Source organism: Octopus sinensis, linkage group LG10 (genome assembly GCF_006345805.1).
Source record: "Octopus sinensis linkage group LG10, ASM634580v1, whole genome shotgun sequence".
Lineage (NCBI taxonomy): Eukaryota > Metazoa > Mollusca > Cephalopoda > Octopoda > Octopodidae > Octopus > Octopus sinensis.
The window spans coordinates 17,906,058-17,929,003 of record NC_043006.1 but is presented as its reverse complement, the minus strand read 5'-3'; the positions used below and the strand labels follow the sequence as shown (position 1 = coordinate 17,929,003).

The 22,946-nt window shown below is 34.6% G+C and overlaps 2 protein-coding genes across 13 annotated transcripts in view; one reads left to right on the top strand and one right to left on the bottom strand.

The window, feature by feature from the left end:
- LOC115216455 (thyrotropin-releasing hormone receptor-like) overlaps nucleotides 1-21,981 on the top strand; it is a 24,178-nt gene extending 2,197 nt beyond the window's left edge. Inside the window, exon 2 of the mRNA XM_029785803.2 lies at nucleotides 19,909-21,981. Within this exon, the coding sequence (XP_029641663.2) occupies nucleotides 19,979-21,088 (1,110 nt within the window). The 5' untranslated portion in view covers nucleotides 19,909-19,978 and the 3' untranslated portion in view covers nucleotides 21,089-21,981. The remainder of the gene's footprint in view (nucleotides 1-19,908) is intronic.
- The window catches only part of LOC115216453 (transient receptor potential cation channel subfamily M member 3), an 841,279-nt gene that overhangs the window by 54,978 nt on the left and 763,355 nt on the right, over nucleotides 1-22,946 (bottom strand). The window lies entirely within an intron of this gene.

The window sequence follows — 22,946 nt, the reverse complement described above, 5'->3', positions numbered from 1 at the left end:
CAAACTCACACACACACACACACATATATATATATATATATATACGATGGGCTTCTTTCAGTTTCCGTCTACCAAATCCACTCACAAGGCTTTGGTCAGCCCGAGGCTATAGTAGAAGACACTTGCCCAAGGTGCCACGCAGTGGGACTAAACCCGGAACCATGTGGTTGGCTAGCAAGCTACTTACCACACAGCCACTCCTGTGCCTATGTATAAAAACAGAACAACAAAAAATTCTCAATAAATTTTAAAATAAACTAAATAATAAAATTTCACTATCTTAATGAATAAGATGTGTATAGTGGATCTGGTTGAAAGAAATTAGCAGTTATTTTCCTCAGTTAGGTAAATTAACATACATCAAGGTCCAAAAACTAAAGGCTTTTCAAGCTTCTGTTATGCTGGTTCCATCATTAATGCCACAACAAACTCACCAAAACTAATGTTTTAATTCCAGTCTTTTTAAACTAGTTTTGTATTCTTCTTCTTCTTCTTTCTTTATTTATGGACAGAAGACGTTAATAATTGATTGCTTTTACCTTTTAAAAACATTCAAATGTAGTTGAATTAAGTTTGTGTTAAAAACTAGACTGATGCAGGCACAAGTATTTTTTTCTCTATAAATTATTTAAGAGGAAATGGATGAGCTAAAAGTACTATTACGAAGCCCAAGTTTAAACTGAAAGTTACAAAAAAAAAAAAAAAAATGAATAACATCAAATTCTATTGAGTTAATTTCAATATTTCTATAAAGTATTAAATAATTATTTTACAGAGGGGTAATTGACTTAGCCCCTCTCCTGAAATTGCTAACCTTATGACACACCCTAATAGATATAGAACTTTTCAATAATCAAACTCCACTAGCTATTTCTGAAAACATTCACAAAGTTGATGAAATCCAATTAATCCAAATCTGTTATAAGATTGTTCATTCTATACGTAATTATCCTTTCACACAAATGCATCATCATCATTTAAGATCCATTCTCCATGCTAGGAAGGGTTATGTGTGTGTGTATACATACATATATATATATATAATATATACATATATATAACATACATATATATATATACATACATATATATACATACATACCTATATATACATACATACATATATATACATACATACATATATATACTACATACATATATATACATACATATATATATACATACATATATATACATACATATATATATACATCATATATATATACATACATATTATACATACACACACATATACATATATATACATATATACATACATATATATACATACATATATACATACATATATACATACATATATACATACATATATATATACATACATTATATACATACATATATATATACATACATATTATACATATATACATACATATATAATATACATACATATATATACATACATATATAATACATATATATATATATACATATATATATACATACATATATATATACATACATATATAATATATACATACATACATACATATATAATACATACATACATATATATATACATATATATATACATACATATATATATACATAATATATATACATATATATACATATATATATACATATATATATATACATATATATATATACATAATATATACATATATATATATACATATATATATATACATATATACATATATATAACATATATATACATATATATACAATATATATACATATATATACATATATATACATATATACATATATATACATATATAACATATATATACATATACACACATATAGATAGATAGATATCCACCTCAACAAATTCTGTCTGACCCAGACTCATGCAAAAGCAAAAAGTGAATGTTAACATAATTTATTCTTTATATATATACTATATAATTAGGGTTCAGCAACGATTAGCTTCACCACAATTCGGTGTGTGGTGAAGCTAATCATTGCTGAACCCTAATTATATAGTATTACTTAAACTTACCATAAAATGGTCTTTTTCATGCCGAATTCTACTTGGTGAAATTACTAATTACTTCTTAATTAATTAATTTCACCCTTTGTTATTATTGATATATATATATATATATGTGTGTGTGTGTGTCTGTGTGTCTGTGTATTCAAATGTTGTCCCTTAGCAAAAACAAAGTACTGGGGTTGATTTATTCAACCAAACAGTTTAAGGCAGTACCCTAACTTAATCACAGTTGAATAAATGAAAAAAGTAAAAAGATAAAAGAAAGATGAAGGAGAGAAAAACAAAAGAGAGAAAGAGAAAAAAGACAAAGCTAAAATGATCACTACCAACCACATATGATGAATAATAAAGTACATCACTTTTAAATGCTTCATTGTTGATTAAAACAGCAAGAGATTTGAGATACAGAAAAAAAAAAAGCATCAAAAGACAAAAAAAAGTCAATGATGAAAGACACAAACATAAAGGTGCTCCACCCACAACAAAAGAAAGACAAATTCAAATGAATTTTGTTTCTTAAATGTATTTAAAAAAAATACAACACACAGAATGAAAAAGAAAGGAAGTTTCAAAAGATATCGAATATAAACCAATGCTGGAAAACCATCAACTTGCATTGTAAGAAAGAAATACTTTTAACAGCATATGATGTTTTCTTGAAACACACATACTCTCTCTCTCTCTCACAATGTTCTTTAACTTGGATGAGGAAATTCTCAAGACAATATATATTTTCTTGAAGTAATAATTCACTGATACACACATGCACACATGTGCAAAAGCGTTCTTTTATTTCCAAGTTTTAATGCAGCTCATTTGAAGGACAAATTATTTTCCATACAAGCATAGGTGCAGGCATGACTGTGTGATGAGAAGCTTGCTTCCCAACCACATGGTTCCGGGTTCAGTCCCACTGTGTAGAACCTTGGGCAAGTGTCCTGTACTATAGTTTCAGGCCAACCAAAGACTTGTGAGTCGATTTGGTAGATGGAAACTGAAAGAAGTTTGTCATATATATATATATATGAGTGGCTGTGTGGTAAAAAGCTTGCTCACAACACACATTGTCCGGTTCAGTCCACTGCGTGGCATCTTGGGCAAGTGTCTTCTGCTATAGCCTCGGGTTGACCAATGCCTTGTGAGTGGATTTGGTAGACGTAAACTGAAAGAAGCCTGTCGTATATATGTATATATATATATATATGTGTGTGTGTGTATATGTTTATGTGTCTGTGTTTGTCCCCCCCCCCCACCATCGCTTGACAACCAATGCTGGTGTGTTTACGTCCCCGTCACTTAGCGGTTCGGTAAAAAGAGACCGATAGAATAAGTACTGGGCTTACAAAGAATAAGTCCCGGGGTCAATTTGCTCGACTAAGGGTGGTGCTCCAGCATGGCCGCAGTCAAATGACTGAAACGAGTAAAAGAGTATATATATATACATATACACCATGATAGATCGTTAGCCACTACACACATTTTTTTTGTCTCCTTGTTTTTTCTGTGTCCCTTTCTGTAGAAGAGCGCAGGCCCAAAACGTAAAAGACTTTTTCAATTCCTGAGCGTTATACTAATACACCTGTTTGTTTTGTACACCACCTGTCTTTGTCTTTTGTTTTTTTCGTAAACTTTCCCTATATATATTATGTGTGTGTCTTTGTGTCTGTGTTTATCCCCACTGCCATCGCTTGACAACTGATGCTGGTGTGTTTATGTCCTTGTAACTTAGCAGTTTGTTAAAAGACACTGATAGAATAATTACAAGTCCTGGGATCATTTTCTTCGACTAAAAATCGTTTAAGGCAATGTTCCAGCATGGCCACAATCAAATGATAGAAACAAGTAAAAGAAATAAAAGAACAGCATTGCAGTCACTCACAGTTTCTGAGTTCTAGTCAGGCACTAAGGTAATTCACATAATTCAACTGAAGCTAAAGAATATCACAAAACGCAGACAATGGAAAGAGAACAGTGTACCCTGTACATCAAATAAAGGATTAAGTTTGAAATTCCAATACAACAACCAAAAACCAATTTCAACACAAAACACCTGAAGAAGGCTGGAGCATACACCAGCTGAAATGAAGTGAAAGTAACAATTAAGATGAGGACATCAGTCCAGCTATATAAACAGTATACATAATATAAATCCCACATCTCAGCAATATAAAATTATAAAAAGGGTAAGGGTAAAGACCCCTTTGGTCACAACTGACCGTGAGATTGCACCTAGAAAGTTCCCATCCGAGGTACAAGTCCAAACAAATTTGCTTATGGAAGACCAGCAGTTGTCCATACATAGTAACTTCCCCTCTCCACACCAGTGAAGTTATCCAAGGGTGAGGCAACGGCCGATACAGCTTGGCACCTGTGACGTCACAACTCATTTCTACAGCTGAGTGAAGTAGAGCAACGTGAAATAAAGTGTCTTGCTTAAGAACACAACACATAACCTGGTCCGGGAATCAAACTCACAACCTCATCATTGTGAGCCTGACGCTCTAACCACTGAGCCATGTGCTTTCACATATATCTATCTATGTAGATAGATAGATAGATAGATAGATAGAGACACAGATAGATAGAAAGATAGATAGATATTGGCGTATCGGCAGTACTTCAAGTATTGTGGTAAGAAGCTTGCTTCCCAACCACATGGTTTAGGGTTCAGTCTCACTGCATGACACCTTGGGCAAGTGTTTCCTACCATAACCTTGGGTCAATCAAAGCCTTGTCAGTGGGTCTGGTAGAAGGAAACTGAAAGAAGCCAGTCATATATATGAATGTGTGTGTGTGTTTGTCCCTCCATCATTGCTTGACAATTGGTGCTGGTGTGTTTATGTCTTTGTAACTTAGTGGTTTGGCAAAAGAGACTGATAGAAAATGTACCAGGCTTAAAAAAAAAAAAATAAGTACTGAGGTTCATACATTCAACAATAAATTCTTCACAGTGGTGCTCCAGCATGACCACAGTCTAATGACTGAAACAAGTAAAAGAAAAGAAATATTTGTGTATGTTTGTGTGTGTGTATGTATATATATATATATATATATATATATATATACACACACACACACATATATATATATGCAAATGTGGTTGTATGGTAAGAAGTTTGCCCCAACCACATGGTTCTGGGTTCAGTCCTACTGCATGCCACCTTGGGCAAGTGTCTTCTACTATAGCCTAGGGCTGACCAAAGCCTTGTGAGTGGATTTAGTAGATGGAAACTGAAAGAAGCCTGTTGTATATATATATATATATATATATACACATGTGTGTGTCTGTGTCTGTCCCCACCACCATCACTTGACAACTGATGCTGGTGTGTTTATGTATCTCTAACTCGACAGTTTGTCAAAAGACACTGACAGAATAATTACTAGGCTTACAAAAAATAATTCCTAGAGTTGATTTGTTTGACTAAAACCTTTATGGCAGTGCTCCAGCATGGCCATAGTCAAATAACTGAAACAAGTAAAAAGAAAAAAAAAAAATATATATATATATATATATATATTGGTATATGTTTTATCCTATATTTAATCTTTCTATAAGGTGTAATTTTTTTCTAAATGGCATAATTTAATTTTTTCATTATTAAATTGACAAAAGGTGGTTTTTTTCTAATATATATATATATATAATATTTTGTGAAATTTGATTCAGTAGTTTTAAGTTGAATTTTTCCCTGTAAGTTTGGAATAATATTCCCTCATATTATTATTATATGTATGTATATATATATAATAAGGGTGTATTGACAGTACGTCCAGTGATGTAGGTGTCACAACTAAACTTATTGGCATTGTGCAAAACTTAATAGAATCATCATATACATTTTGTTGTTGTTTGGTCCTCCTTGAGCCATGCCAGGCTCATAAGGGCTGGTTTCCTGGTTTCACTGGCATATAGACTTCCCACCTGGACAGGATGCCCAGTCCGTCACAGGTGAGCTGCTAGATGCAGGTGGAAAGAGTGAGAGAAAGTTGTGGAGAAAGAGTCAGCAGAAGTTCGCCATTACCCTCTGCTGGAATCATGTGGAGTTTAGGTGTTTCACTCATAAACACACATCTCGCTCAGTCTGAGATTCAAACCAGCAATCCCTCAACTGCGAGTCCCCTGCTCTAACCACTAGGTCACGTGCCTCCATGTGACCGCGTGTGTACCGTTGGCGATTTTTTCTCCTCTGTCTTCCCTTCTCCTATGTTTCCAACGAAGAGCTCCGCTTGAAACGTTAAACCCGCCTTCTTTCCTGAGCATCCAATAATACTATATTTGTTCCACGTCCTCGCGTTGTGTTTTTTTGTGTTTTCTTGTTTGGATTAACTATATATATATGATAGATTATTCTTTATCAGAAATCAAAATACTATTCTTCATTTTTCTATGACAACCAGTTGCAGGTAGCACAAATAATTTATATTATAAATCTCACTGTCAGTGAGTTAATATATGAGACAATTATTCTGAGTTCTTTTCAGGAATTTTGCTATTTTACTTTAGCTGTAAGCAAAATGTTGAATGTTAGTCCATAGTTTGGTATTAGCAGTTAAAACAAAATTTATCATCAATGGACAAGATGTAGAAGAAAGACTTGAGATTGTCTTGTCATTCAAGGAATATACAAGGTAAATGCAAATAAAATAAAGTTCTATATTAGGATTGGTAAATTGTAAGAAGCTTACAGAATTGTTTTGCCTGTTTTATGATTGGAATTTGCAGCTATATATATATATATATATATATATAATTACATACATATAAGACTGATGACCACTAAGTGGACATCCCTGTATCTTTACATTTATCTTGCTCACTTACGTTCTGGCGTTTGCTAAATTTTCTTGAGATAATTCCTTTCTTAGTGGTAAGACCATAGGGTGTCGACTTCTAGCATAATGGATGTCCACTTAGTGGTCATCCCTCTTATATGTATGCAATATAATTTTTCTGAATCTTCAGACTTTTCAATATGCTAGACCACTGGTTTTAAATTGATATTAATCAAATTAATATTCAAGTTTTTCACCTAGAAAGATAATACTGATGTTGTCCTCATCACCATCATCATTATTATTTAGTATCTGTTTTTCATGTCAGCATAGAATGGACAATTTGACAGGCTCCAACAAGTTGAACAGTGCTGAGCTGCAATGTCTATTTTGGCATGGCTCCTATAACTGGATACCCTTCCAAATGCCAACCACTTTACAGTGTACTTTTTATGCAGCACCAGCACTAGTGAGGATGCCAAGTAACTAGTAAAAAGGCCCTCAACTGAGCAGACAAACAGGGTAGACAGAGGTAGAACTATGCTAGGTACCATGCCAAGACACTAAAGTATGATAAAGGGGACAGGCACAGAAGGAGATATGTGGCTACCCTGCATTATATAACGGCGAGAGTAGCTGAAAAGAAGACTATGGTAGCAGTGATGGAGTGTCAGAGTGCATTCTCAAGATACAAGAACTGAGAATATAGACAAAATATTGGAAAGGATACCAGCATAAAAGGAACAGAGAAGCAAATGAAAATGTATGATTAAAAACTTGGGATATGAAATTAAGGAACAACATACAACCACTTTCAGTTTCTTTTGTGGCCTTTTCAAAATTATTGTAATGTGCACAGGCATGATTGTGAAGAAGAAGCTTGCTTCCCAACCAAAGTCTTGCGAGTGGATTCGGCAGATGGAAACTGAAAGAAGCCTGTTGTGTATGTAGATGTAAATATAAGTAAAAATTAAAAAGCAAACCATTTGGCACCACTCAAGAAAGACATTTAATTTACATAGAGAATATAAACATGTAGAGTTCATATATGTTAATATTGTCTATGCCAAATATATTGCTTTTTCATTTTTACTTTAATCTATGTGCATACGTATATATGTGTGTGTGTGTGCATGTGTGCATTTGAGCATGTATGTGTTGTGTGTGCAAACCTTTGTCTTGACTCCAAGGGATGGTTGTAAGTGAGCATAACTATCATAAAAGCAGTGTTTCCAGTTTACCATGGAAACCATGCCTGGCCATGGGGAAATAGCTACCTTGCTTGGAAAAAGGAGATAGTTAGCAACAGGAAGGGCATCTGGCCATATAGAATCTGACTCATGCCAGCATGGAAAAATGGATGTTAAATGATGATGATGATGGTGATGATGTCCTCAATAAATACATTTAAAAAAATTATTTTAATACTTTCTATTCGTTTTTCTATTCAACCCCAAAGAAAAAATTACACACATACCATTTTATGTGGTTTTTCTATGTAGGAATGTATTGGATGTGTTTCCGGAGACAGTCTTTTACTGCTGGTTGATCTTTTTATCCCCAACTCCTTTACTCACTTCTTACAATGTACACAGAAAACCCATTCTAAAACTGGGATACACAACCATATATATATATATATATATATAATATATATATATATATATAATATATATATATATAATTACATACATATAAGACTGATGACCACTAAGTGGACATCCCTGTATCTTTACATTTATCTTGCTCACTTACGTTCTGGCGTTTGCTAAATTTTCTTGAGATAATTCCTTTCTTAGTGGTAAGACCATAGGGTGTCGACTTCTAGCATAATGGATGTCCACTTAGTGGTCATCCCTCTTACATGTATGCAATATAATTTTTCTGAATCTTCAGACTTTTCAATATGCTAGACCACTGGTTTTAAATTGATATTAATCAAATTAATATTCAAGTTTTTCACCTAGAAAGATAATACTGATGTTGTCCTCATCACCATCATCATTATTATTTAGTATCTGTTTTTCATGTCAGCATGGAATGGACAATTTGACAGGATTCAACAAGTTGAACTGTGCTGAGCTGCAATGTCTATTTTGGCATGGCTCCTATAACTGGATACCCTTCCAAATGCCAACCACTTTACAGTGTACTTTTTATGCAGCACCAGCACTAGTGAGGATGCCAAGTAACTAGTAAAAAGGCCCTCAACCGAGCAGACAGAGGTAGAACTATGCCAGGTACCATGCCAAGACACTAAAGTATGATAAAGGGGACAGGCACAGAAGGAGATATGTGGCTACCCTGCATTATATAACGGTGGGAGTAGCTGAAAAGACTATGGTAGCAGTGATGACGTGTCAGAGTGTATTCTCAAGATAGAAGAACAGAGAATACAGACAAAATATTGGAAAGGAAACCAGCATAAAAGGAAACAGGGAAGCAAATGAAAATGTATGATTAAAAACTTGGGATATGAAATCATGGAACAACACACAACTACTTTCAGTTTCTTTTGTGGCCTTTTCAAAATTATTGTAATGTGCACAGGCATGATTGTGAAGAAGAAGCTTGCTTCCCAACCAAAGTCTTGTGAGTGGATTTGGCAGATGGAAACTGAAAGAAGCCTGTTGGATATGTAGATGTAAATAAAAGTAAAAATTAAAAAGCAAAACATTTGGCACCACTCAAGAAAGACATTTAATTTACATAGAGAATATAAACATGTAGAGTTCATATATGTTAATATTGTCTATGCCAAATATTTTGCTTTTTCATTTTTACTTTAATCTATGTGCATACGTATATACGTGTGTGTGTACCTTTGTCTTGACCTCAAGTGATGGTTGTAAGTGAGCATCACAATCATAAAAGCAATGGTTCCAGTTTACCATGGAAACCATGCCCGGCCATGAGGAAATAGCTACCTTGCTTGGAAAAAGGAGATAGTTAGCAATAGGAAGGGCATCTGGCCATATAGAATCTGACTCATGCCAGCATGGAAAAATGGATGTTAAATGATGATGATGATGGTGATGATGTCCTCAATAAATACATTAAAAAAAATTATTTTCATACTTTCTATTCATTTTTCTATTCAACCACTTAGAAAAAATTACACACACACCATTTTATGTGTTTTTCTATGTTGGTATGTACTAGATGTTACTGCTGGTTGATCTTTCAATCACCAACTCCTTTACTCACTTCTTACAATGTACACAGAAAACCCATTCTAAAACTGGGATACACAACCATATATATATATATATTATATATATATATATATATATATATATATATATATGTTGTAAGGAATGAAAGAAAGTTGTTCTATATGACCAGAATATACAGTATAAAACTCTGAATGATGTGAAACGAGAGAAGCTTATAACTCTTGACACCTGTCTACCTGAGATTGCCCTAGACTCTGTGATACAGACTTTTTGTCATAAAAGTGCCTAAATTAAAAACCCCTTCTGTCAGAATTTCATGTTAATTTATGCCCCAAATACTAGTTTAATAATGACAAAGATATTTTACTAAGTTCTTCATTATTTTCAAAAGTCATTGAAGCAAAAAAAAAAAAAAAAGCAATGCATTTCAATGGATATAAGGTAACAAAAGGGTGAAAGGGAACTAAATTAAAATCCATCAAATTTCATCTAAATTTATTATTTGTCTCGAACACCAGTTTAATAATGAATAATTTAGTTATTTTGCTAAAACATTCATTATTTTCAAAATTATCTGCAATCAATTTCAACAGAAATATGGTAACATTTAATATGAACATTTAAAATGTATGACAGAGAAATAATTATATTAAACTAAGCATAGGCGTAGGAGTGCCTGTGTGGTAAGTAGCTGGCTTACCAACCACATACTTCCGGGTTCAGTCCCACTGTGTGGCACCTTGGGCAAGTGTCTTCTACTATAGCCTCGGGCTGACCAAAACCTTGTGAGTGGATTTGGTAGACAGAAACTGAAAGAAGCCCATCGTATATATGTATGTATGTATATATATATATGTATGTGCCTGTGTATATATTTGTGTGTCTGTGGTTGTCCTCCCAGCATTGCTTGACAATCAATGCTGGTGTGTTACTTAGTGGTTCAGCAAAAGAGTCCGGTACAATAAGTACTAGGCTTACAAAGAATAAGTCCTGGGGTCGATTTGCTTGACTAAAAGGCAGTGCTCCAGCACGGCCACAGTCAAGTGACTGAAACAAGTAAAAGAGTAAAGAGTAAGCAAGAAATGACATATATAATGAACATTAGCAAATGTTATGCCAGAATATAGTAAGTTGTACAGACAAGCAAAAATTTATCTTGCAAGTATTTTAAAACTATTTTATCAAAATATTTTATATATTTATGCACATTTAGAGTAGCAATTAAATAAATGAAAATTACTTAAAATTTATATTCTTATGCATCTTGAATTTTGGGTGGGGTGTGGATTGATGATTTATTGAATCCAGTAAGCCACTAATACTTTGTTTTATCAACCTCAGAGAAATGAAAAGCAAAGCTGGCCTTGGCAGGATTTGAACTCAGAACGTAAACAGTTAGAATAAATACAGAAAGGCATTTTCCTTGATGCTTTAACAATTCTGCCAACCTTACTGCCCTAGCATATCGGTTTTGAATTTTTCTTTTTTTTTTTTTATTAATTCAGATTATTATAAAGGATACAAAGAAAAATAATTTCACATGATTAAATAAAATATTCTATCAAGGACAAGAAACCTATTTTAATTAACATGACAACAGAATTCATACAAAACTATGATTATTTGAAAAATAAACCTTTTTTTCACCCCTTCTTAACAAATAATGAACAAACAGAGAATTTACTGAGAGCATTTAACTTTAAAATACAACTATTTTCAGTTTTTATTCTTTTTCCAATTTTACTCAGCAGTTACATCTCTGCGGAAACCTTAAAACAAACATCTAGAAAACATATCACTTATCTTGGATAAGAAAATATATGGGAAAATATTCAAGATTACATTTGAATCTACTACGAAACATCATCGATTTAAAGAAAAACAGAAATTTTGAATAAACATATATTATCATCGTTGTTATTTAGTTTAGATAAGAAATCCTTTTAGGTAAAATGAGAACTAACAAATATATTATATTGATAAAAAAATTTTGATGAATATTTGGTAGGTTTGGAAAGAATGTAGATATATCATAAATGCTTGTTGTTCTCAGCATGATTGTTTGAAGATTAATTTTCCCAATTTTGGATGTGTTAAGCAATTCTTGGTGAGCTCAAAAGAGACTCTGAAAGGTATGCGTCACCAATTTATCTTTCCAAGAGTACATTTCAGATATATATATATTTGTGCCTGTGTCACATAAATTGTACTTGTGCTGGTGCTATGTAGGATGCAGTCATGCTTGGTAGCACACAAAAGCACCCAGCACATATTAGGAAGTGATTCACATTAGGAAGGGCATCCAGCTATAGAAACCATGCCAAAACAGACAGTTGGAGCCTAGACAGCTCTCCAGGTGGCCAGCACCTGTCAAACCATCCAACCCATGCCAGTATGGAAAATGGACATTCAATGATGAGATGGTGATTTTATATATATATATATATATATATATATATATATATAATATATATATATATATATATATATTTGTGCCTGTGTCACATAAATTGTACTTGTGCTGGTGCTATGTAGGATGCAGTCATGCTTGGTAGCACACAAAAGCACCCAGCACATATTAGGAAGTGATTCACATTAGGAAGGGCATCCAGCTATAGAAACCATGCCAAAACAGACAGTTGGAGCCTAGACAGCTCTCCAGGTGGCCAGCACCTGTCAAACCATCCAACCCATGCCAGTATGGAAAATGGACATTCAATGATGAGATGGTGATTTTATATATATATATATATATAGATAGATAGATAGATAGATAGGCACAGGTACGGCTGTGTGGTAAAAAGCTTGCTTCCCAACCACATGGTTCTGGGTTCAGTCCCACTGGGTGGTACCTTGGGCAAGTGTCTTCTATTAAAGCCTCAGACTAACTAAAGCCTTGAGTGGATCTGGTAGATGGAAACTGAAAGAAGCCTGTTATATATATGTGTGTGCATGTCTGTGTATCTTTGTATCTGTTTGTCCCCGTAACTTAGCAGTTCGGCAAAACAGACTAATAGAATATGAACCAGGCTTTAAAAAAAAAATCCTGGGGTCAATTTGTCAGACTAAAACCCTTCAAGATGGTGCTCCAGCATGGCCACAGTCAAATTACAAACAGATAAAAGAATACACACACGCACACATTTCAAACAGTTAACATTGTGATATTAGTTAATGTTCCATCGAGAAAGAGATAAAACAACAGTGGTGATTGCAGTGTCTGAGCATACCCTCAAGATGCAAGAAAATAAATGAAAGGGTGTGTGTGTGGGATAGCTGATCAGGAAGGGTCGGTGCATAAAGTTTGCTAGAGTGCAGGGATAGAGTGAGAGGTGGTTAGAGATGAGGGTGAGGGTGAATGCAGTAAATTCACCCTTACTCTCAGTGAATGGTGAACCATGGAGTTTCATACCAAGGGTAAGGATTGGCCAAGGCAGAAACAGTACGAATCTGGAAAGAGTATAATAGTGTATTCCAGTGATCACCATCATCATCATCATCATCGTTGAGCGTCCGCTTTCCATGCTAGCAGGGGTTGGACAGTTCAACTGGGGTCTGGGAAGCCAGAAGGCTGCACCAGGCCCAGTCTGATCTGGCAATGTTTCTACGGCTGGATGCCCTTCCTAACGCCAACCACTCCTTGAGTGTAGTGGGTGCTTTTACGTGCCAGACGAGGCTGGCAAACAGCCACGATCGGATGGTGCTTTTTACATGCCACTGGCACAGGGTCTTCCAATTGTTAAAGTAAATTTAGACAAAAGCAAGTCAAACAAACTTAACCCTTTAGAATCTAAACCAGCCATATTTGGCCAAAATATTCTATCTGTTTTACATTTAAACTGGCCAGATCCAACCACTCACACCTACCCTACAGTGTCATTTTAAAAGTGAACAATCACATCATTGAAATCTTGAAGCTATAACAAGATAATGCATGATTCTCTCAAAGCAATATGAATAAATAATTATTACATTTGACAGACACAGTAGCTTGGTGTAGTCTTCTATCTGGCTGGCTCCTTGTCAAACCTTCCAACCCAAGCCAGCATGGAAGGTGGATGTTAAGAGGTGATGATGACAACAGAGTAATGTGAATGTTAAGGGGTTAAGTATGTTATTCCAGTTTTAACAGATATATAACAACACTTGTACAAATCTAACAATTTGAAAACATTTGTACTTTTCTACAGTAGCAATAACATACATACACACACTCTTTCCTACCTTCTCACTCTCCCAAAAGTAAAGATTTGTGGAAAGTATGAATACAAAATCGCATTGTAACAATATGATAAATTTGATGGAAAGATCTACTTCTATTGATATTATATATATAACTACACTTGCATTGTTATACTGATATTTTTTTTTTGCTTTCATTCTTTGATTCTCTGTTCAGATTTGATGGAACTATCTAATAGGTCAGAGTGAGTCCCTTACGTATATAGGGAGATAAGCTATAAATTTTCAGTTCCAGGAAAAGTCCAGTTGATGACATACATAGCCAGTTCTATACCACTGCCACTGGGGTCAGTTTCACAGATTTATTTCAGATTATGGATCGGTTGTAGTAATACATATTCAATATGAATATTTAATTGTTGGGAATAAGAATCAATAATCCAGAATTACAGGTTTTGAGTCAGTGCCATAAAAGAATATAATTTAATATATTTTAAGCTACCATTGGATGTTAGCAAGCATGGCTGGGTGGCTAAGAATTTCACTTCCTGAGCATGCGGTTCAAGATCCAATCTCACATGCAGCACTTTCAGTAAGGGTTTTCTACCACATCTGCAGCCCGACTAATACTTTGTAAATAAAATTTGATAAGCACTAATTCTCTCCTTTCTCTCTCTCTCTTATACACATACACACACATACACACATGGTAGTTACTGGTGTCATGCAACTGGCACTCATGCTGGTGGCACATAAAAGCATCCATTACACTCTTGGAGTGGTTGGCATTAAGAAGGACATCCAATCGTAGAAACCATGCCAAATCAGCCCTGGTCAAACTGCCCTACCCACGCCAACATGGACAACAGATGCTAAATGATGATGATGATTTTATTTATATATATATATATCTTATATAATGAAATAGAGTTTGTGTGCGCGCGTATGTTCCTTATGGATTCGAAAACGGAGTTGCCAATTTTGACGTATGAAGAATCAAAAAATTCAGTAATCTTTTGACAACCAAATAAAGTATGTTTTTTTTACTACAAAACTAATCTCAAAAACAAGGTTAGGTCGCACAATTTTGAGGTCTTAAGTTAAGGGAGGCAACTCTGAGTGTGTGTGTTTTGTTGTGGTGAATAAAATACTTTTTCTCAGAATATTTTGCACAATAATTTTTAAAGAAATTTGGACATCTTTCTTACTGCTAACCATTCAACTTCAAATTGCAATTGATAATTGTTGGAAGTCAAGTAGACTGAGATGTACATATAGTGCTATTGTATAGAATGGGAGTTCAGTACAAAGTTTTGAAGCACATTATCTTGTGGTTAGTAATCCATTACCTTAAATTTGAAGCCATTAAGTCTTTAAACATTATTTTATTGGGTTTAGTCTTTTGACTGTTGCTATGATGGGGTATCACCTTCAAAAATTTAATTGATCATACTGACCTCAATACATATTTTCAATCTGGCATTTACTTTATAGATCTCTGCTTGATGAACTGCTAAGTTTGAGATATAGAGAGGCATAATACTCAATTTAACAACAAATGTAAACACACACACATATTAGGTGCAAGAATGACTGTATGGTTGAGAAGTTTGCTTCCCAACCCAACCCCATGGTTCCATGTTCAGTCCCTCTGCAGGGTACCTTGGGTGTTTTCTACTATAGCCCTAGGCCAACCACAGACTTGTGACTGAATTTGGTAGATGGAAACAGCAGTGTTGTTCATCAGAAAATGACTGAGAAACATGTATATAGAGAAGAGTTGTTTGCTTCAAACTTCTAGTGTGCTGATTCTGCCCATAAGAAAGGAACAGATAATACAATGGGGCTGTAGGTCATAACACCTGAGCAACGCTGGGGTGCATTGCTAGTATACACACACACACACACATACACAAAGATATATATATATGTATATACAATTTATAAACAGGATAAAATCTTTATAAGAATTTATCAAGTAGTTAGCGTGAAAAACCTCATAAGAGAAAAAAATCCACCAATTTTTTTTCACTTAAATATATTTATTTATATTATACAGAGGGCATTACTATACATAAATGCCACACGCTAGGAGGGACTCTGAAAGTCAAAACTACCAAAATAAATAAACACATCGTTTTTTACTTTAAGAGTCCCTCCTAGCGTGTGGCATTTATGTATAGTAATGCCCTCTATATAATATATATATATGTGTGTGTGTGAGTGTATGTGTGTGTGCGAGAGAGAAAGAAAGAGAATTACTGTTTATCAATGATGTCCATCCCTATTGCTTTTGCCTCCAACTCATATTCACCACTGACCGTCCCTCTTGTTGACCATTCACTACATTCACCCTTACCCCATCTCTCGCAATCTTTACTTACTCTTCTTGATCTTCTGTTCTCACATTCACTTCTATCCACCTTCTTGTATCTTGTATCTTGAGGGCATGCTCTGACACCTTGTCACTACCATCTTTATTTTTCCAGCTCCATCCTGACTACTCTCTTTAACCCCTATATAATGTGAGGTAGCCAAGCATCCCCTCAACAGCAAGAAGCCTGTTTCTGTTCCTTCTACTATAATTTAACCTCTCAATACCTAGCATAAACCTGTTCTACTATACTCTCATTCAGTCAATTTTAAAAAAATTTTTCAAGTTAAAAATAACAATCCAGCAAACTCTGTAAACTGGCTGGTGTTAGGAAGGGCATCCAGTCACAGAGGCCATGCTAAAGTAGATGTTGGAGCATAGCACAGTGCTCTTAACTCTGCAGATTCCATTAAACCATCCGACTCATGCAAGCAATAGAAAAACGAAAGTTAAGGAGAAAAGGCAAATTTGAAGTCAGAACATAAAGAGATAGGAGAAATTCCATTCAGCATTTAGTCTGATGTGTTAGCAATTCTACCAAAATTGCTGCTTTAATAATGATAATAATAATAATAATCCTTTCTACTATAGGCACAAGGCCTGAAATTTTGTGGGGAGGCAGCTACTCGATTACATTGACCCCCCCCCCCCCATCCCGTGCTCAACTAGTACTCATTTTATCAACCCTGAAAGGATGAAAAGCAAAGTCAATCTTGGTGGAATTTGAACTCAGAACATACAGATGGACAAAATGTTGCAAAGCATTTTGTCGCCAACTTTATTATAATCCTTTCTACTAAAGGCACAAAGCCTGAAGTTTGGTGGGAGGAGACTAGTCAATTACATCGCCCCCAGTGTTCTACTGGTACTTAATTTATCAACCCCGAAAGGATGAAAGGCAAAGTTGACCTCAGCAGAATTTGAACTCAGAACATAGAGACAGACAAAATATTGTGAAGCATTTTGTCCAGTGTGCTAATAATTCTGCCAGCTCACCACCTTTGATGATGACGACGATGATGATGACGATAGTTTCAGATTTTGACACAAGACCAGCAATTCTTAAGGAGAGGGGATTAGCCAGTTGCATTGAGTAGTGCTCAACTTGTGCTTATTCTATCAACTCTGGAAGCATGAAAAGCAAAATTGAACGTGGTGGAATTTGAACTCAGAATGTAAAGAACCCCAAGAAATGCTTTTCAACATTTTGTCTGACAATGTTAACAATTTTATCAGCTCACCACTACAACAATAATACTAATAATAAGATCTTGTAAACTATAACGATTATGAATTGAGTAAACTGATTTTCGGTCCCTCTTTGTGAGTGGAATTGTTTCTGATGCTCCAGAGCATTTAATGTATTTTCCAAAACATCAGAGATAATTCCATCGATTATATTGAATTTCTTTCATATATTACTATGTTCTATATTCATAATCTTTTATCTTCAACAATTTATATGGTTGTGTAAACATTTTACCAATTGGTGTTGGTAAATATCAGTGAACTGCAGTAATTACAGAGCTGATTACAGAGTATAGATACATATAGAGATATAACAATACATGATAATATGATATAGAGCAACAAGACATAACCAATACCAACATTTTAAAGTCTATATATATAAAGCTGAAGTTGTCTGTGTGTGGCAGGTTTGGTAGCCTTCAACTAACACTATCTCCTCCGAGACCCAGAGGCGCAAATTGACCAAAATTGAGAGTATAATAGAAGAAGGCTTGCTCTTCCTTCTGTAGAAGATAGAATTCAAATCGGACCATGTTAAGACGAAAAATTATTTACATCAAAAAGGTGCTTTTTTTCTATGAAAATCCCTACTTTTTACGATTTTTTGACAGCTGTGTCACCATTTTTTGGTGCATTTCAACCAGAAAAATATTCACTTAAAGAGAATAACAAGCTACATAATGCAAAATTTTTACTTTTCAAAAATTCCAATTCTAAAGGGTTGAAACAAACCCGAGCAACGCCGGGCAATACTGCTAGTATAGTTTATAGTTGTCTTTCACTACATTATTTATTACCCAATGGCAAAAAAGATGCTACATCACATTGTATTCATTTTGTTTTTTATTCATTTTATATTGCAAATGAGCAATGGCAAAATTGGTTAAAGATTTCAAGCAAGCTAATCACTGGTTTACAATACTATTGATGATGATCATGTCAGTGACAAAGGCATGTGTAAAAATACAGAACAAATATCTAAAGGGACTTTTTTTTTATTGTAAAGCACTCACTTATGGTCAATATCGATAACACAAATCATCATCATCATCATCGTTTAACGTCCGTTTTCCATGCTGGCATGGGTTGGACGGTTTGACTGGGGACTGGCAAGCCAGGAGGTCGCACCAGGCTCCAATCTGATCTGGCAATGTTTCTACAGCTGGATGCCTTTTCTAATGCCAACCACTCCGAGAGTGTAAGGGAGCCAGTCAGGTGGCACTGACATTGGCCACGTTCAGATGGTGCTTTTTACGTGCCACCGGCACAGGAGCCAGTTGGGGTGGGGTGGGGGCTGACACACACACACGAATTACTTCCACACATTATTCATGTATGAATTTCAACTCAGAAGGCTATGGCAGAAAACAGTAGGATTGAACCCCAAACCCACATGCTTGCAAAGCAAGTGTCTTAACTACACAGCCAAGTACTCAGAGGCTATCTAAAAGCTATATGTAAGAATTAAAACATTATATAAAGCCATATTCAAGACTTAAAAAACATATCAATATATAAAGTCACATTCATTTTTTATTAATTATGTTCCAATTAAACATAATTAATAATTAATATGATGTCAAAATTTTGTTGCTCAAAACTATGACCTTGCATACTGATGAAAAATTGTGCATGCAATTATATGCCAATGAACAGGTTGCAGTTAAAACTATAGTAAATAGTAGTAAAAGATATTCAATAGGACCAACATGAATGTAATTTTAAAGTGAAACGTGATTGATTAGTTATGACAATAATTATTTAATAGAGAACATCACCTGTAATCTCATCATCATCGTTTAACATCCGTTTTCCGTGCTAGCATGGGTTGGACGGTTCGACCGGGGTCTGGGAAGCCAGGAGGCTGCACCAGGCTCCAGTCTGATCTGGCAGTGTTTCTACAGCTGGATGCCCTTCCTAATGCCAACCACTCCGTGAGTGTAGTGGGTGCTTTTTACGTGCCACCGGCACAGGTGCCAGGGGAGGCGGGCAATGGCCACGATCGGTTGGTCCTTTTTAAATGCCACCGGCACAGAAGCCAGTCAAGGCGGCACTGGTTTCGGCCACATTTGGATGGTGCTTTTTACGTGCCACCGACACAGGTATCACAACTACAATTTCCATTTGATATTTATTTTAATCTATATTTTAATTTTATCTTGTAGATGATTCGTAACCTGTTTGCAAGATAACACCAAACTGGAGCCGGACACAGCGAAGTGGGAAGACATCAATATGTCCCTGAGTGACAACATGACATACACACTACCCACTTGGGCTAACGAGACAACAGTTCTCAGCCAAAAACAACTTGAGCAGATCAAAGCCTACCAAATCTCAATTTCCATCCTCATCTATGTTCTTCCAGTGATAATTATCATGGGAACAATAGGGAACATTCTCAGTTTCATCATTTGGATGAAACGTAAATTACGAAGAACATCGACTTTTTTTTACCTTGCCATGCTGGCAATCTCGGACACTGTATTCCTCCTAATAAGTGGTCTCAAGACATGGATTCGTATGTGGTCTTACATAGAACTCTTACACGTTTCTGTCTTTAGCTGTAAAGTAATAATATTTATTATAAACTCTTCCTTACATATATCTGCCTGGTTGATTGTAGCAGTGACTGCAGAAAGGTTCCTGGCGGTTTGGTTTCCTTTGCGCGCGAACGGCATGTGCAGTTTCCGTCGAGTCAAAATTGTTACTGCTACGATTGTCACAGTATTTCTATTGCTCAACTCACATTTCTTTTGGACAGCAGAACTAGTAAGTACTGACAACCCCGAGAGCCCTGACAAACTAGAATGCACAAGTAAAATGATCAAAATTTGTGTTTATTTCCCATGGTTCAACATGGTCCTCTTCTCTGTGATTCCCTCTGTTCTACTTCTTATATTGAACCTGCTCATCATATTCTGCTTACTGAAGCATCGTGAAACATTGAAAAGTGCCATGACAAAGGACGATCAACACATGCGAAGCATACACCGCCGACTTGCAGTCATTCTTTTAACTATTTCCTTTGTATGGATTTTCACAACAGTTCCTAACACCCTCACTTCCATCACTAAAAAATCCAGGAAGGACTTAGAAAGCCTGGCTGAGGCCATACTCTTACGAGTACTCAGTTACATTCTTCTTTACATCAACCATGCTATCAACTTCTTTCTCTACTGTTTAACTGGCAGACTTTTCCGTATAGAATTAAAAAAGTTATTCTGCTGCAAATCCCAGAAGAAGCACCGTCAGATAATTGTTTTCAAGGCCAGCAACAATGACAGTGCACATCCACTCATGGAACAACACAAAATACAAATAGTTTACAAACGCAGCCAGTAAACCAACAACTTGACTTTAGAATGCAAACACAAAAGAGATGACCACCTCACCCCGAAAATAATGACTGATATTTTACAATAGTTTCAGAGTAAGAATTATAGAAACATACAGAGTTATGTAGAGTAGGAATTATACAGCGTGGATAAATTTCTAAACAATCTTTGTCAATAATTCAAGAGTAATATAAAACAAGACATAATTCTTTTTAAACAACATTATTCACAAGTTAATGGAAAACATGATTATTTCATTGAATTAATTCTAAAATGAAATCAACTGAGAAAGATTTATTTTATATCCTAAAACATTATCAAAAGATAAGAGACAAAGATTTATAAAAAATAATAATATAATTTTGAATATCAATCAGAGAATGTCATTAAGTAGTCACTCTACACTGTCACAAATTTTTGCTGTATTTTTCAATGAAATTGGTTCTCTTTATAATCATCTTCATAAGAAGCAATTACTAGATGGCTGCTAAGATAAAAATTTCTAGTTAAATATGTCACGGTTTCCATAATGTGAAATGGTGAAAAATGAGCTTGGCGTGAGGTGGAGGTTAAAATTTAATGATCCTAATGAAAAATAATATTTAATTTTTACAATTAAAAAAACTGCTTTTGTATCCTCTTTAAAACAAAATAATAATGAAAAAAGACTGAACGAAAGCTGAAAATAACACCATTTATGATTTAATTAAACTATAATAAATAGATAAACACGGAGATAAAATAATAAAGCAATTCATTTTTATATGCCGTTTTTAGAATAATGAATGTATCATCTAGAAAAAGAGCAACTTCATACTTTCTCAAATTAAAAAGAGAATTAGAAAGTTAATTTTTTTTTTTTTTTTTTTGTAATTAATCATGAGTAGAAACAATAAATATCAATGAAATATATATAAGCATAATCCTTCTGAAACCAACCAATCAGTTTCTACAATACAAACTTTCTGTTTTAAAGTGATCTAAAGTAAAAACCTTCCATGAAAATTTCATGTTACTTTATGCTCCAAGCATCAGATATATAACAAGGGAGTTATTTTGATAAACTCTTCATTAAAAATTAATTGAAACAAAAGCAATAGATTTCAATGGAAATATAGTAACAAAAGGGGTTAAGGGAATAATCTGATAATTTACATAAAGGAAACACATTAGAAATAAAAATAAGTAAGCATAAACCAAAATTAGCAATAGATAAATAATTAACCCTTTAGCATTCAGATTACTCTGTCAAATGTAAAACCTGTTTAATCACATTGTTTAAAATTAATTGTACAGCATCTTGTAACTCTGAGATTTTGATGATGTCCCTGTTTATTTTTAGAATGACTTTGTAGGGTAGGTGTGAGAGGTCAGAGCTGGCTGGTTTGAGCATATAACAGGAAGACAATTTTGGCCTGGTATGGCCGGTTTAAACACTAAAGGGTTAAATAAATTCCTCAATCAAATATGCTTGTTTGGCTTATGACTGGTTGCTCTACAAAATCTAACAGAAAGTAAATCACCAAATCTTAATGCAATTACCAAAAAGAAACACAAATATAAAACAACCATTACAGTTCCAGAGTTATTTCTAGTTTAGTGCCACAGCTAAAGCAATAATACGTGAATCGGGTCTTCTCCAAAATTGTCTTCATACAATTTCCATGGAACATAAATACAGAATCTTAAGACATTTGCAGCTTCTTTAGTTTCAATTTGCTGGAAAATTGTTTCAGAATTTGAATCCTATTTAAAATTTTGTACATTATCTCCATTAACAATTTCTCTACAGAAAATCGTGGCAGAAGTTTCTGTGTTTTAACAATAATCGAATAACCGCTTGCTTAATTAAACTAAATCCATTT